General features: G+C 32.3%; 1 protein-coding gene across 1 annotated transcript; it reads right to left on the reverse strand.

Annotated features, from left to right (window-relative positions):
* Nucleotides 1-9,920: 9,920 nt before the first annotated feature.
* Nucleotides 9,921-12,733, reverse strand: LOC124374507 (ribosome maturation protein SBDS-like; the record flags this gene model as incomplete). The annotated part of the gene is made up of 3 exons (XM_046832710.1): nt 9,921-10,095; nt 11,754-11,977; nt 12,626-12,733. Coding segments are annotated over 3 exons (451 nt in total), but the record flags the coding sequence as incomplete, so codon positions are not given.
* Nucleotides 12,734-13,825: the final 1,092 nt, after the last annotated feature.

Consider the following 13,825-nt stretch of genomic DNA (forward strand, 5'->3'; position numbering starts at 1 on the left):
GTTGGTTTACAACTACACCATATTACTATTGATATCTTGAAGATTTAACATGTTTGAGTAATATTGTAGGACAAAATTACCACTAATTTGTTGAATTCCATACTGTACTTAGTATAATTTTGTTACAGGTTAGCAGACCTTCTCTTTACGTGGGCAAGATATGCAGCGAAGAGAGATGAACGGTCTGAATCTGTATACACACCCAAGTCTGAGTCGAAAAAGAAGCCAGTGGAAGCAAAACCAGAACCTAGTAGCTAAAACAAATCGTAAAACATCAGTAGAAGAATTTAGTTAATAATCATTTTAGGAGCAATAGCCTAACTAATAAAGCGGTGTGTTCATTAATAAATGCTGTGTAGTGTTCGAACATGGCTGACTTCCTAGACATAATTTATTTATTATTTAATGTTGTAAATATGTTTATTCATTTGTTGTTGGATACTTTACTTTGAATGTAAATTTAACAAATATTGACTGTCTGTAAGTAAAGATAAAAACAATTTTTTCTTGTCACTCGTTTTTAATTATTTTGTTTCTCTTACACCACAACCATGTATAATATTTTAAAGTGTGTACCTGATTTTCATTCATGAAGTTCCTGAAGAATTTAAAAACTTCATTAATCTCAAAATGGGTAATCCCAAAAATCTATTCTTCTGTTTGAAGGTTATTTTTGACAATTGAAGGATTGTGAAGGACAGGATTTTTCCGGACATTTGCCATCATTCAGTGAAAACAAGAAATCAGTAACACTACGTTTTGAGATCTGCAATCTGATCTCTTCTTCAGGTTATTAAAACTAACCTAATACATAATTACAAACTAGGTTAAAATAAACAAATTATACCAAAGCGTTGTGGCACACCTAAGTCAGGGGAATCACAATTAGGACTGTGTTGACTTGTGACAATTGTGACCTGTTATTCTGTAGTTCAGTTTTATTGATTAGTGTTGTGTATAATTTTTTTATTAAGTGGCATGTTTTTGGAGTTAGTGAAGCTGACAAACAATACATGGTTGGTTGTGATTTCCTGACTAAGGCGTGTCCACAAAAGCTTTGGGTATGATTTGTTTATTTTAACCTAGTTTGTAATTAATTATTACAGTATAGTAAGAAAACGTAGTGTTATACTGATTTCTTATTTCAGCTGAACGATGGCAAATTTCCGGAAAATTCCTGTTCTCATTTCCAAAAAACCTAAGCCACGCCAGCCAAATAACTTAAGGCTTTTTTACTACTTCTCTTAGCCAGATCTAATTAATTAAGTCAGGATGGTGTGCAGACATCACTTTGATCATAATCGGGTGAAGTGACTATAATACATTTGAAATTTTCAAACACTTATTTGAGAAAGCTAGGTTTAAAGATTTTAAGGGAAAAGATCACAGGAGGTAAAATCAGCTTAAAATAAAGACCAAATAATAATGCATACAAAACAGTAAGTTAGTTGGTGTGATTTTAAAATTAATAATGGCCTATTAAAAAGGTAGATTTGTGATGTAGAGCAATCAAAGTCCAATTAACTTTATTTTGATTATCTTCAGTTAAAACTATGTCATAATACTGTTAATACAATCTTGAAATATTAGGTAATCTTCAGCCAACAGATGAAACATGGTTTTTTGTTAATGAACTAAAGATGGCCTCTCTTGCAGCAAAGTTGAAATTTTTTATCATGATTGTAATTTGTGTAAAAGGCTTTTGACGGGATGTTGAATTAGAAAATTTAAAAACAATAGTCATGACGTTAGTCAGGTAAGCCCAACCTACTAGCTCAAAACTAAGTTTCTTATATATTTAAAACTGTAACATTTGTTAGTTGTTGCGGTGTGAACTTGAAAATTACATCTATCATAAAATAGCCATATATTAAATTATTTTACAATCACAATAATACCCTATTTTGAAAGTCAGCAATTCCTTCTAAACTAATTTGGAAAGAAATATGTAAAAGTTCACTTAATTTGAAATTTTGTAAACCAGTAGGGAATATTCCAGTCCAGGAATATTTGTTTGAAATTAAAGCGTGCGCACAAGGCTTGTAGTTAAATTTTTCCATTCCAGACAATATTGGGTTTTTCCTGTATGTATTTAAGTATTAGTCAGTCGTTGAATGTAGGGCTATAATCAGACTTAATAGTTCGGTTCGTTGAATGATACGGTTTGATGTACCTGGATTTTGCCTACACCAGAATTTCAGTGGGATTTTTACCAGACACGTTAAGATAACTTTTGGAGAAGAAAATAGTAAGCCCTTTAATAAAATGGGTATGCTATAAAACAAGTAATGCCAAGAAATTGTGCGTTTGCGTCCCGACATGGTTGCACAGCAATGTCAGATATGAGCAGCAGGAGAAAATAACTTTGACTAGATATTGGCTAGCGGATAAGCGGGCATCGTTGTGAGGTACCCGCCCTGCCGCTCACGTCTGTTCATAGTGTTCCCCAAATTAAATGTAAAGCAAAAACACTAAACTTTAAGTCGCCCGCTCGATCCATCACTTCTGTACCACTCGTATCGCGTCCGAGTCCTCTATTGGTCTGTGAATGATTGCTCCCTCGCACACGTTCCGGATGTGTCACATCAGATGTAAAAAAAGTTATATTATGTTATGATATCACGGTCACATCCCAAACCTCGACTGAACTGCTTTTTACACAGGCAAAACAATGCTCAAGTCTTCGGTCCAACTATAATAAATTGTGTCTTCAATGGCTGCAAGAGCTCTCACGAGCGCTGCCGCAACCAGTGTCGGACAGTTGTTTGCAAGAACTGGAGATCAGTCTCGACTATTCATATTTCAATTATAAACATTGCCGAGTACATCACAGCCCGTTTGAACAGAGTCAGACTTCGTATTGACTCCCGGAGCATCCAGCGATACAAATTGTGGCAACTACTTGCCGACAGTTCTAGTGAGTAAAATTGCGTATTCTTGTTTCATATTCTGCGACAGTAGTTGTGCAGGAATTTACTCCCGGAACTTTACTTGCCATAGGTAAAACGCTGCTTAATCCTTTGTCGCTAGTCTCTCGCGGAAAGGCCGGGCAGATTGTTTGAAGGCAGATTAGTCAGCCGACCGTTATCAAACCACGCACGTTCAGTTTCGTCGTCAGAGCGGGATTGGTTTGGGGACGGACAGCATTGAAAAACTCCTGAAAATGTTCTTGCCGATCAATCTATTCCCCGTCACACAGTGACAATCGGTCGGGACAATTCGAATTTTTACAAACTTAATAGTCCATCCACATGTAAAAGAAACCTATGTCATGTTTGTTTCGTGAGTCCCAAGACTATAATCATGGACAAACACGTGACGAACCACTCAGCCTTTCGTTCAAAAATTTACTTTGTAGTTGTTTTTTGTCTGATTACTATTACTCTTAGGCTGACACAAATATATTTAGGAAGCTAGTAATTGATTGTGCTCGTAGTTTGTGTGAAACTGATAGAAGGTGCTTGTCCTGTACTAAGTGTCTATGTACTTATTCTACATATCGCGAAACTAATCGCTCATTTCGGTAAAAATTTCCGTTAGCAGATATCTTTCTGATGCAATTTTCCATGCATAGGCCTCAGTGGGATATACCTCTGTATTATATTGCCACGATACTTTTGGCGGGACTCTAACCAGGTGCCTATTGCCAAAAAAAAAAAAAACGATGGCGCAATCCTGAAAAAGCGGATACATAAATAATGAATAGTAAGGGAAAAATTAACAATATAACTCATTTATTTATTGTATTTTATTGGCTGACCTCGCATTATCGTCATATACAGGTTAAGCTGGTTCCCCCTAGTCTTTTGCGCATGTATTCTAAATAAAGGGGTTGTGTTTGAACGTTACATAAAAATTACTTCAGACAGTAGTATGAAGTGAGAATTTTTCCGGTTCTACACAAATTTCTCCTAACCACCTTTCAAAAGTATCATTTAGCCGTTAATGGGAAACCGAGATATTATTTGCAAAAAAACTGAATTTTCGATGACCATTTGACCCTTAAATATCTCAAGTCACGATACACGTGATTATATGAGATTTTTTGAGGGTAAGTTTTTAATATACCATAAAAATTAAAGACGTAATGCAAATAATTTTTAGCTTATTAACTCTTTCATTTTTTCATGAGGGCTTGCATCCTATATTTTACTTAGTTTAAATATTTAAATTTATGTTTCGTTACTTCTATATCTAAATTAGTCCAACGCCACCCAATCCCCCCCCCCCGTGCCCTCCTGGTTTTCTAGAGCGCTGAAGTTTTAGAATGCTCACCTGAGAAACAAGCAGATTGCTAATTTTTTCTTTTTAATATGGTTTTTACTTTTTGTGTTAGTTGTACATAAATATAGATTCTCTTATAAATGTAAATATATTCATACATTTAAATCTAGTCATTTTTAAAAGGAAAATCTCTACAAAATTACTTTGGAAGTAGGCGTGGTAGTTTTTTAAGTGCTTGCCACTCTCCAAAAAGGGACAAATTAATTAAGTAGAGTATCAGATTAAAGAGATATTCAATGATTACTATCAGACGGGAGCCGGACCTTGTGGTACCGGCGGAAATCATTGTCTCCGTACCGAAAGATTACATCAGCCTGCAAACCTCTGACTCGCAAATGGCTGGACTGCAGTGCTACCCCCACGATTAGCACTGTGTTAGTATTAATTTGTTTATCTTTGTTTTATTCCGTATTTTCGGTGTTATATGTTATTGCCCCAAAAACATCACAGAAAGGAAAAATTATTTAGGGTATAAACGATGTTTTCGTCGACACATATGGAAAGACATTAGCAATCACAGCAATAAAATCGTTCAACCCGAATTTTATCGCATATCGCTAACGGACAAATATGCTATTAGAGCAATGCAGCTCTTGTGGGATTTCTTGCAAATACAGCTGGTGAGACGATAAAACCGTCACCAGTTGAACCCGGCGTGTTAAGGGTTAAATACAGTGATTACAGTTGTTTTATTCGGTTTGAAAAATAGACCTATGAGAAATCAGAAATTTGTCGACCGGGGAAAACAAAGGATCATGGAATTCGAAAAGAGGTTTTGAGTAGGTCACCCTGTTGTTTCATGTATAGTTTTTATACTCAGGCCCATTAGGGATTGTACTTATTTCAAGAACTTTACCCTCAGCCATTAGGATTTGTGGGAAAGTAACCAATGCATTTATATCACTTTTAGGTTAAGTATATGTTTTTATGTATATGTTTGATATTTGTTTTCTGTTTTTATTTGAAGTTGTTTTAAAAATACAAGATTATTTTTGCTTTTTCTTTTGGATTTTTTAGACATCTATGAATACAGATAAAGAGAAAATTATGAGAATATATAAAAATGTATCACATTTAATAACAATATAAACATACATTTTATTTAAAATACAAACAAAAATGTTAGTGAAAATGATCATCCCACGACAACTCCAATTCTCCTATCTGTTACATATCTTTTTAAGGTTAAGCAGCTACGAGAAGGCCATGGCCTTTAGTTTCTGAGTCCTAAACAGTTTTCGATTCCAGCTTCTCTGGAAGTTACCAGGAATCAGCGAGGAACACACCTTGGAAACATTGTTACAAGCTGTAGAGTTGCAAAAAATTATTGTGGTGCAAAACTTACAAAACATTAAAAGTAATGTCTAATTATTCAACATCATAAATCCACAGGACTAGCAGTGTCAGACATTCACACTGATATCTTTCATTACTTTTGGCCAATCCAGATTTAATAAAAAAACTCCAAAACTATTATACTGCTACTTTATATAGAAAAACGTTTTGTTAACAAAAGTCAGCTGTGATTAACATTGATTAAAATTCTTATCATTGGTCAGTTTTTAATCTTATTTATTTATAGAAATCAAACTACCACTAAAAACTATTTTTTTTTATCTAACTATAGTTAAAAGTTGACAACATCTAATATACAGAGAATAGTAAGTAATGTTCAACCTTTAAAATTTGTTTCCATAGATGTTTTTAAACAATTTATTACCATCATTAAAACATATCCACCTCTGTTTTCATATTGTTTATTGAGGCACTTTATAATTATATCAATAAATACTAAGTCATTAAAACACAAATAAATTTTATCTCAACAACAACAACTTAGTTAAGACAAAAACGCTGCCCAATAAAATAACAAAGTTGCCTAAGAACAAAAGAAACTGATAGTCACTGGGTTTTCAGGTGTCAGGTCACTGACATTACAAATTTGTTTTTTTTTTTTTTTTTTTTTAAACCATGACAGAACAAATAAATGCATCACACTGTATTTCATTATGATTAAAAATTTTTAAATCATTATGGTAGGTCACCTGTATGTGCATTATACAAGGGCTACCCAGAAAGTAGATTACGTTTACGCTCTAATAGCTTCCTAAAGAGTCATTTTGATGTCCAGGAGGTGGCGTTTCTCTGTTTCCAGTGGCTATTCCAGCCTGTTGCTAGTGAGGAGGTTACTGTCACTGCTCCTTGGATGATCTTAACTATGGTAGGGTGTGACTGCCTAGGTTGAAGTCTCAGGCAGCATAATTTTAATAATGCTGGAATTTTTTAAACTAAGGTTCTCCACTATAATAAGTGGCCCTACATTTGAATAGTATTTTGGTGTCATTTTCAAATGTATATAACAACAATGTTTTTCTTGTAATTTGTTTTTGTTTATAACAAAACCGTAATCTACTTTCTGGACGGGATAGGCCATCGTACCCGACAACATAAGCAATGCGAAATCGATTATTCACTGATCGGTACGGTTCGGTTCAAGGGTTAAAGAAGAAACACATTTACTCAACTCACTTTGCAGAATTCATTTAGAAGAAGTATCATTTTGCAATTTTACCTTACTGATTTAGTACTGCCTTTCTATTTTGTTTCACTCTCTCTTTTAAATCACTTTTACATAAACAACTTTTACTCATCGGATCAATTTTACTGTTACTTTGATTGTATATAAAATTAAAAGATTTTGTCTAATAACAAGTCCACTAAGTTCCAATTCTCAAATTCCCACATTCTAGTATTGGCCCTTCATAGGTTGATTCAAGACTTCTCTTTTTTGAAATTATCAAGGATGGGTTTAACAGCAAATGTGTTTTAAATTCGAATTCTACTAAAACTCAATTTAGTCAATTTTCAAAACTGTCCCATAGCCAGAACCATCTTGAAATTTAACATCAAGTTAGAAATGTCAAACCGCAATTGAAGTTTTGAAAATCAGCAAGTTTTTTAGGAATATCCACATCTAAAATAGACTGAATACTTTCAAAAGTTTTGGGTAGATAAGAAAGCTTAACTCTGCTTGTTTCCAGTTGTCAATCTTAAGAAATGTTGTTTGACTTTAAAAACAAAACTTATGATTTTATCATGCTATGTTTGCTTCTACTTCATGTAAATATTATGCCATTGAAGTTTGGGGATGTTCTGGTAGGCCTGAACAGAACATTTTCAAAATCCAAAAGAAAATTATTTAAGGATTATGAACCATTTTCCAAAAGAAAGAAACTTTCATGCAAAGGAGTAAAGACTTAAATATGTTTAACCCTGTCCATCGGTATTATTGTGCTGAGATGCCTTATTGTTTGTAAGGCAAAATTTTGAGCTCTTTTTTTGCAAATCACTATAACCATAATTACAAACACAAGAAATGAGGAGATAATGTTGCACTTTCCAATTCATAGGACTTTTGTTTGTTTGAGTGGTTCACCAGACAAGTATTTTGGAAAAACAATTATAACAATAAAGTTGCTACTAGATTTAAATCAATAACAAAAAGACAATTGAATTTAAAATTAAAAGTTTCAGATATGTTAAAAGAAAGAGAAAAATTTGCTTCTATTGATAGATTAGTATCTATCGTGATAGCGCAATAATTTAATAAAACATTATGAAGTAATAGGATACCGTAAATTTAAACATTTTTTATTTTTTACTTTTATAAATTATAGGTATACATTGTACATATTTAATTGTATAACATTATACTCAATTTAATTAAACAATTTGACTTTGGACAATGTTTCATAACTAATAGTAATTATTAAGTTCTATTTTACATTTTGGACAATTGTCACCCGCGGCACCCGTTCCTTCCAGCTGTGCTTGGATTAAAACAATGTAGGTTATGTTCAACTTGTGACAATTAAAGGTGAATATTAAAATTTGAAACAATAAGATCTGTCTGGGTAGCCTTAGCCCTTTGTATAACTGGTCCCAAGAACATTCATGTCAGAAATAAACGGTGAGCAAATAATTACTAAATTTAGGAACTGGTGTTTAAAAGGGTATTTTTATTTAACACCTAGAATACCTAACGCCTCAATGTATCTTGACACTGTCTAAGTGTTCCTTCATAGTCTATATAAGACTGTAGTACTTATTAATATCTAGTTGGACTTAATTCGCTATAAAGTACACAGAGAGAAGGAAAATTAAGTGTCATGTCAAGGTGTGATTATGTTGGATTTACAATACAGCAAAATACAGATTAGGACAACTGCAAGACTACTTTTTATGAAACAACTTGAATTGAAAATAAGTATAATGTAGCTTATTTATTTTATCTTTAGATCAAGCCATGGTAGTGCGCTGAAGAGAGGTTTAGTTCATAATCTAAGGAAAAACATAGTTCCACTGGGATAATTGATTAAACTATAAAATTTGTGAATTGAACAATAATAATTGTAAAATTAATTATGTTACAGTAAACATTTTGAGTTTTCATTTATTTAATTATTTTCAATACAAGCAATGTATAATAATTTTGCAATAGTTTCATAGCCCTACAATTGCATATACTTTTGCATGGACCACAAGATCACCAGCCCTGTCAAGAGGTAAAGAATCATCCAAAAGATGAATTACGCATATAAAAACTTGATTAGAAATAAAAATACCAAATTCAGTTCTCCGCTGTTTTCCATTCTTCAGTTTCTACCTTGTGTCTGCCAGATTTTACCAACTTTTTCTCTGAGTTTCCGAGCCTGCCTTCCTGATTAATCACTATCTTAAGCCGCATCTGAAGCTCTTTACTAAAGGGGCATTGTTGCCTTCAACTGAGGTTATCACGTCCAGAGGCCTGCAAGTTTCAACATGTCAAGTCAGGAATTTTATTGTGGCTGAAAAAATTATACAATAATTATAATTAACTGTCAAATTACATCGAAAATTTTTCTATTAAGACGATATTCTTACATACTTTATTACAATAAAAAAAGAGTACAGATTTTACATTGTGGCTAATTCATGTTGAAAGGAATTTGCAAAATGTGGTGTTTGCCCTTGAGGCTAAATATATTCCCAAATTACAATAAACAGATGAGCTTAATAAAAGTAATTTTGCATGCATCCACTTAATAACTGTTAGCACATTTCCCCTCACGGAAAATAATACAATGAGGGCTGGTACTACTTTGGGAATTCAGACCAAAAACTTTTTGTTTATTACACAGTACCCTATCTTTGACATGGTTTATTAAGCATGGTTATTAAGGTTAATTTTGTAAAAGTTAAGTAGAAAAAAATTGAAAACAACACATCAATATTTATTAACTTATTTACAGGTTTCAATATAAAACTTTACTAAACTGGGTTACCAATGATTTCAAAAAACTGAGTATTTTTAACCTCTAGAATGCCGAATACATATAAATGAATGAGGGTTAGACTATTTCATGTCAGATTTTGCCAAGAAACTCTTACGATAAAAATTACAGGTGTGAAGGGAAAATACTTCCCCAATCTACATCCTTGAGGAATTCTTTAGCCTTCTTTGTCTTGAGTCCTTAATTGATTATATAATCCTTTTTTATTATTTCTGTCTGTCCCTTGTATTTGTTGTGCTCCTTGTACTTAGACAAATTTTGTCCTTCATGATCATGAATAAAGATTTCTGTATAGCTAGATAGTAAAATACACTCAACCACCATTTCTGATGTCAATGTAAATCTTACAATTAAATTTATTAACTTACTTGTTGTTTTGCATTTCGATTGGGCTTGACAGAGAAATGAACATCTTTCATAGCTTTCTCGATTATTGACACAGGGTATGGTCTTTTTGTTTCTGGATTAACACATTTATCTGGAGAAAAATAAAGCAAATCCACGTTAAATAATTTGTCAATAGTAAAGTTTTGTATACAGGTATATAATGAAATTGTGCAAACATTGCTCTAGTGCACTATTATTATATCTACAAAAATAAACGTTTTATAATTGGTGTAAAAAAAGAACAATAATGAACCATGGTTTATCTTTCTGAAGAGTTTAGGTACACAATTAATTGTTCTCTATGTTATTAGTTAACAATCAATTAAATATATTATAATGTAATAAGTAAGGATCAAATTTTAAATAAGTTTTATTAATTGCACATCTATGATACAATATACTTGTCTTATATATGTCTAATTTATAAAATAATTGGTACTTAAGTATTATACCAATCACAATAATTATTTTTGTACATTTTTGGCTAAAAGTAACAAATACTTAGCTAATCATAACTAAAACATATTACATTGAATAAGAATAATTTTTTTTAGATTATGTATTTGTTTGTCTTATCTCAACAGGCAAAGGTTAGTCGGGAAAAACAACCCATCGGCTTTGTCCTCTGGCAGAGCAATCGGCCCTTGAGTAGGGGCAGTTAGTCTTGGGTTAGGGTAGGTTCATGCACATGTGTGAATGTCAGGTAGTTAGGTAAGATAAGTTTTTCATTCTATTTATTCAAGACTAATATATTCGTCCTGGCTAGGACAGATTTAGATTAAATATGACATGATATGAGTTGGGTTCATTAATACATGTGCAGGACAATTTATGTCTTAAGGTTTTGTTATTTTTAACTGAAATCATACAAGTGTGGTTGGTATAATACATCAGAACCAAATTATTACATGTGAAAAGTGCACATTTCATTTCTCCAATAGTAGTTTCTTTATGCAAATAAATGTCAGAACGTACACTTTACTTATATCTGCACAATTTCCAGACCATTGTAAAATTATCTGTCAAGAAATCTTTTAGCAAAGGAATCGATTAAAAATACTTTAGCCTTCTGGAGACCCTTGCATAAACTGTTACTTTCCACCTGACAATAAAATTGATCCTGTAAAGTTTTTATTATTTTATTCAATTTTTGACCTAAAAATTATATTGTTAAATTAAATTAAATCGTGTGTCAATTTAATTTTAAGAGAATTTTAGATTACTATGTTCTTAGATTTACACTTCTTTAGAGTCATTATGAGTCTATGAGTTGTGGACATAGACAACTTTGGATTACTAACTCAATGTAAAAAATTGTTTTCATTGGTCGTCAGTTAGGGAGTTAGATCATCAATGTCAATTAATTCAACCTGAAAAAAATTCCCCTTTGTCCGGGAAGAAGTACCAAAGGACCATTATGCTACTCTAACGTGACAATAGTTTTCATAGAGAACCCACATGATTGAGCAGGTGCAAAATTAGTTGATTCATATCAATCAATCCATAAGGTCTCATTTCTTAACTGAGATTTAATAAAAATTATATACCTACTTTATAAAACTTCCATAAAGTATGTGTTAATTTAATTTAATGTTTTGTGACAAAAAATTACATTTTTCTTTAAAATCTATAAATGCAGACCATTATTAACTTTTCCAGATCACCCATACACCTCTAAACAGGATATATTTCAGATTTAAGATATACCCAAACTTTCTATCACATACACACAAAAAACCAATAGATTACCTGCAACCGTTGTTGCAATGTCATTGAACAAAGAATCCAGCTGAGTTTGTCGTTCTTTGTCTGAAACCTGTAGTTCGCCTTTCGCTAAAATTTCTTTACATATTTCAGTCTGGTCCTCTTTGCCAAAGGCTTTGACAAGATCTTCTTTCTTCGCCCACTTGCCCCTTTCGAAACATTGGTGAATACAGTGTGTGTCCTGAAGCACTTCATCAATGTCTGTTTCTCTGCAACCACAAGCAATATTGGTTTACGTTTTACATAGAATAATCTACAACGCATCAAAAATTGAAATTAAAGCTTTATCAATGACTACATACTATGGAAGTATTTATAAATAAACGCAAAACAGTAGACACGGATAGTGAAAATGACAGAGTACAATATATGAAAAATAAAAAAAAATTTTAAAGACATTAAAAATAACATTTTTTACATGGCGAAAGTCTGTATCTAAACTCTACAAACCTATCTCTATGAAAAACAGCAAGTACAAATTCAGGAAAAACAACATAATTTTATGTACAAAAGTAAAACCTTTCAGAGGTTGAAATGTGTTTTGAAAAGGATTTCATATAAAAACACAAAACACAATCACACAAACACAATCACACAGGAACTTAAGAAAAGCTATTGATGGGTTAGAGGCGACTTAAAAGAATGAAGTTGGCTGGGTAATAATTGCAATAACCAATACTACTTAGCTAAACTGAAATATTGGGAAAGAAAAATGGACTAAAGTTTGTGTTGGGAGCTATGGTTAGGTGAATTTTACAATTTGTGTTTTTCAAGTTGTATTTTCTGTAAATCAGTAATGGCCAGAGGCACTCGAGATCACACCACTTAGAATTTTATTTTTTACTATAAGGTACTACCTCGATGAATGTTCTTTGTATGTCGCCATCAGCATGGGCAACAGCAGCATGCGCTGATGGCCGGAGGCACTTGTGTCAGGGTGGTATGAACTTTTATTTTTAGAAGGTCTAAATTAAGAAAATTGTCTTTAATTTGGGTCAAATATAACTCTGATTTCAAAATTATTAATTATTTTACGTATCCAAAAATGGCGTAAGAGCTGACCTCAGTAGCAAACAATAGGTGGTCAACTTACGATCATCACAAGACCATATGACACCCATAGAACAATAAAATAGATTGCAGTATAATAAGCGGCCACCAACACAACTGGATGATTAACTAATGATGATGTGGAATCATCAATTTTTATGACCCATCCAAAGGATAGAAAGTAAAATGTAGGACCAAATAACATAATAGATATTTCAAAGGACAATATGGTTTGACTAGTTTTCAAAATCATAGAAATTAATGTATAAATATATTTTACAAATTAAAATATAATATACAATTACAACAAAACAATAATATTTTACTTATCTTATGTAATTTTAAGATAAACGTAACTTGTAAAACAAAGAAGACAAGTTAGGCCTACATTATTGTTCTTGCCGCCATTAGTCAATAACGAAACACATGATTTGAATTTATTTCCAAACACGTTTTTACTTTGAATAAATTTTGAACAATGATTTATGAGCAGTGTAGTACTTACGACTACTTTAGTCAATCTGAAAATGGTATTTCTGTAGGTATTGATACCGTCAAAACTATATTGGTTAATTAAAATGTCATAAGTTTGTTTGATTTTAACTAAACTAGTACATGATTTTTTGGTACATTCATAATACCAAATTTAGAATGTCCAAAAAGAGTCTTCTCAAGTACATTTTTACAAAATCGTGTTTGTTTTGAATTTTCTTGTAGCGAAACACTATTTGATTTCCACCTTTAATTTAGTTTTTCATCTCCTCACTACAAACAGGATAAATTCAGATTTAAGGAGCTAGCTCCTTTTCTTGCAGCCATGTAAAACATTGTGGAAATCTGTGTTTATAAAAATATTTTGAGGCATAGGCAATATTTCCATATTCATCGCCATTGTTCTTGTCGTTGTCACTAGCCTTTACCTACATAAATGAAATAACAACAGCTGGTAATGACGTCACTAGTTTAAATGAAGAAAGCTGGCAATTAATTAATAATGTATATCTCTA

Source organism: Homalodisca vitripennis, unplaced genomic scaffold (assembly GCF_021130785.1).
Source record: "Homalodisca vitripennis isolate AUS2020 unplaced genomic scaffold, UT_GWSS_2.1 ScUCBcl_8850;HRSCAF=17134, whole genome shotgun sequence".
Taxonomy (NCBI): Eukaryota; Metazoa; Arthropoda; class Insecta; order Hemiptera; family Cicadellidae; genus Homalodisca; species Homalodisca vitripennis.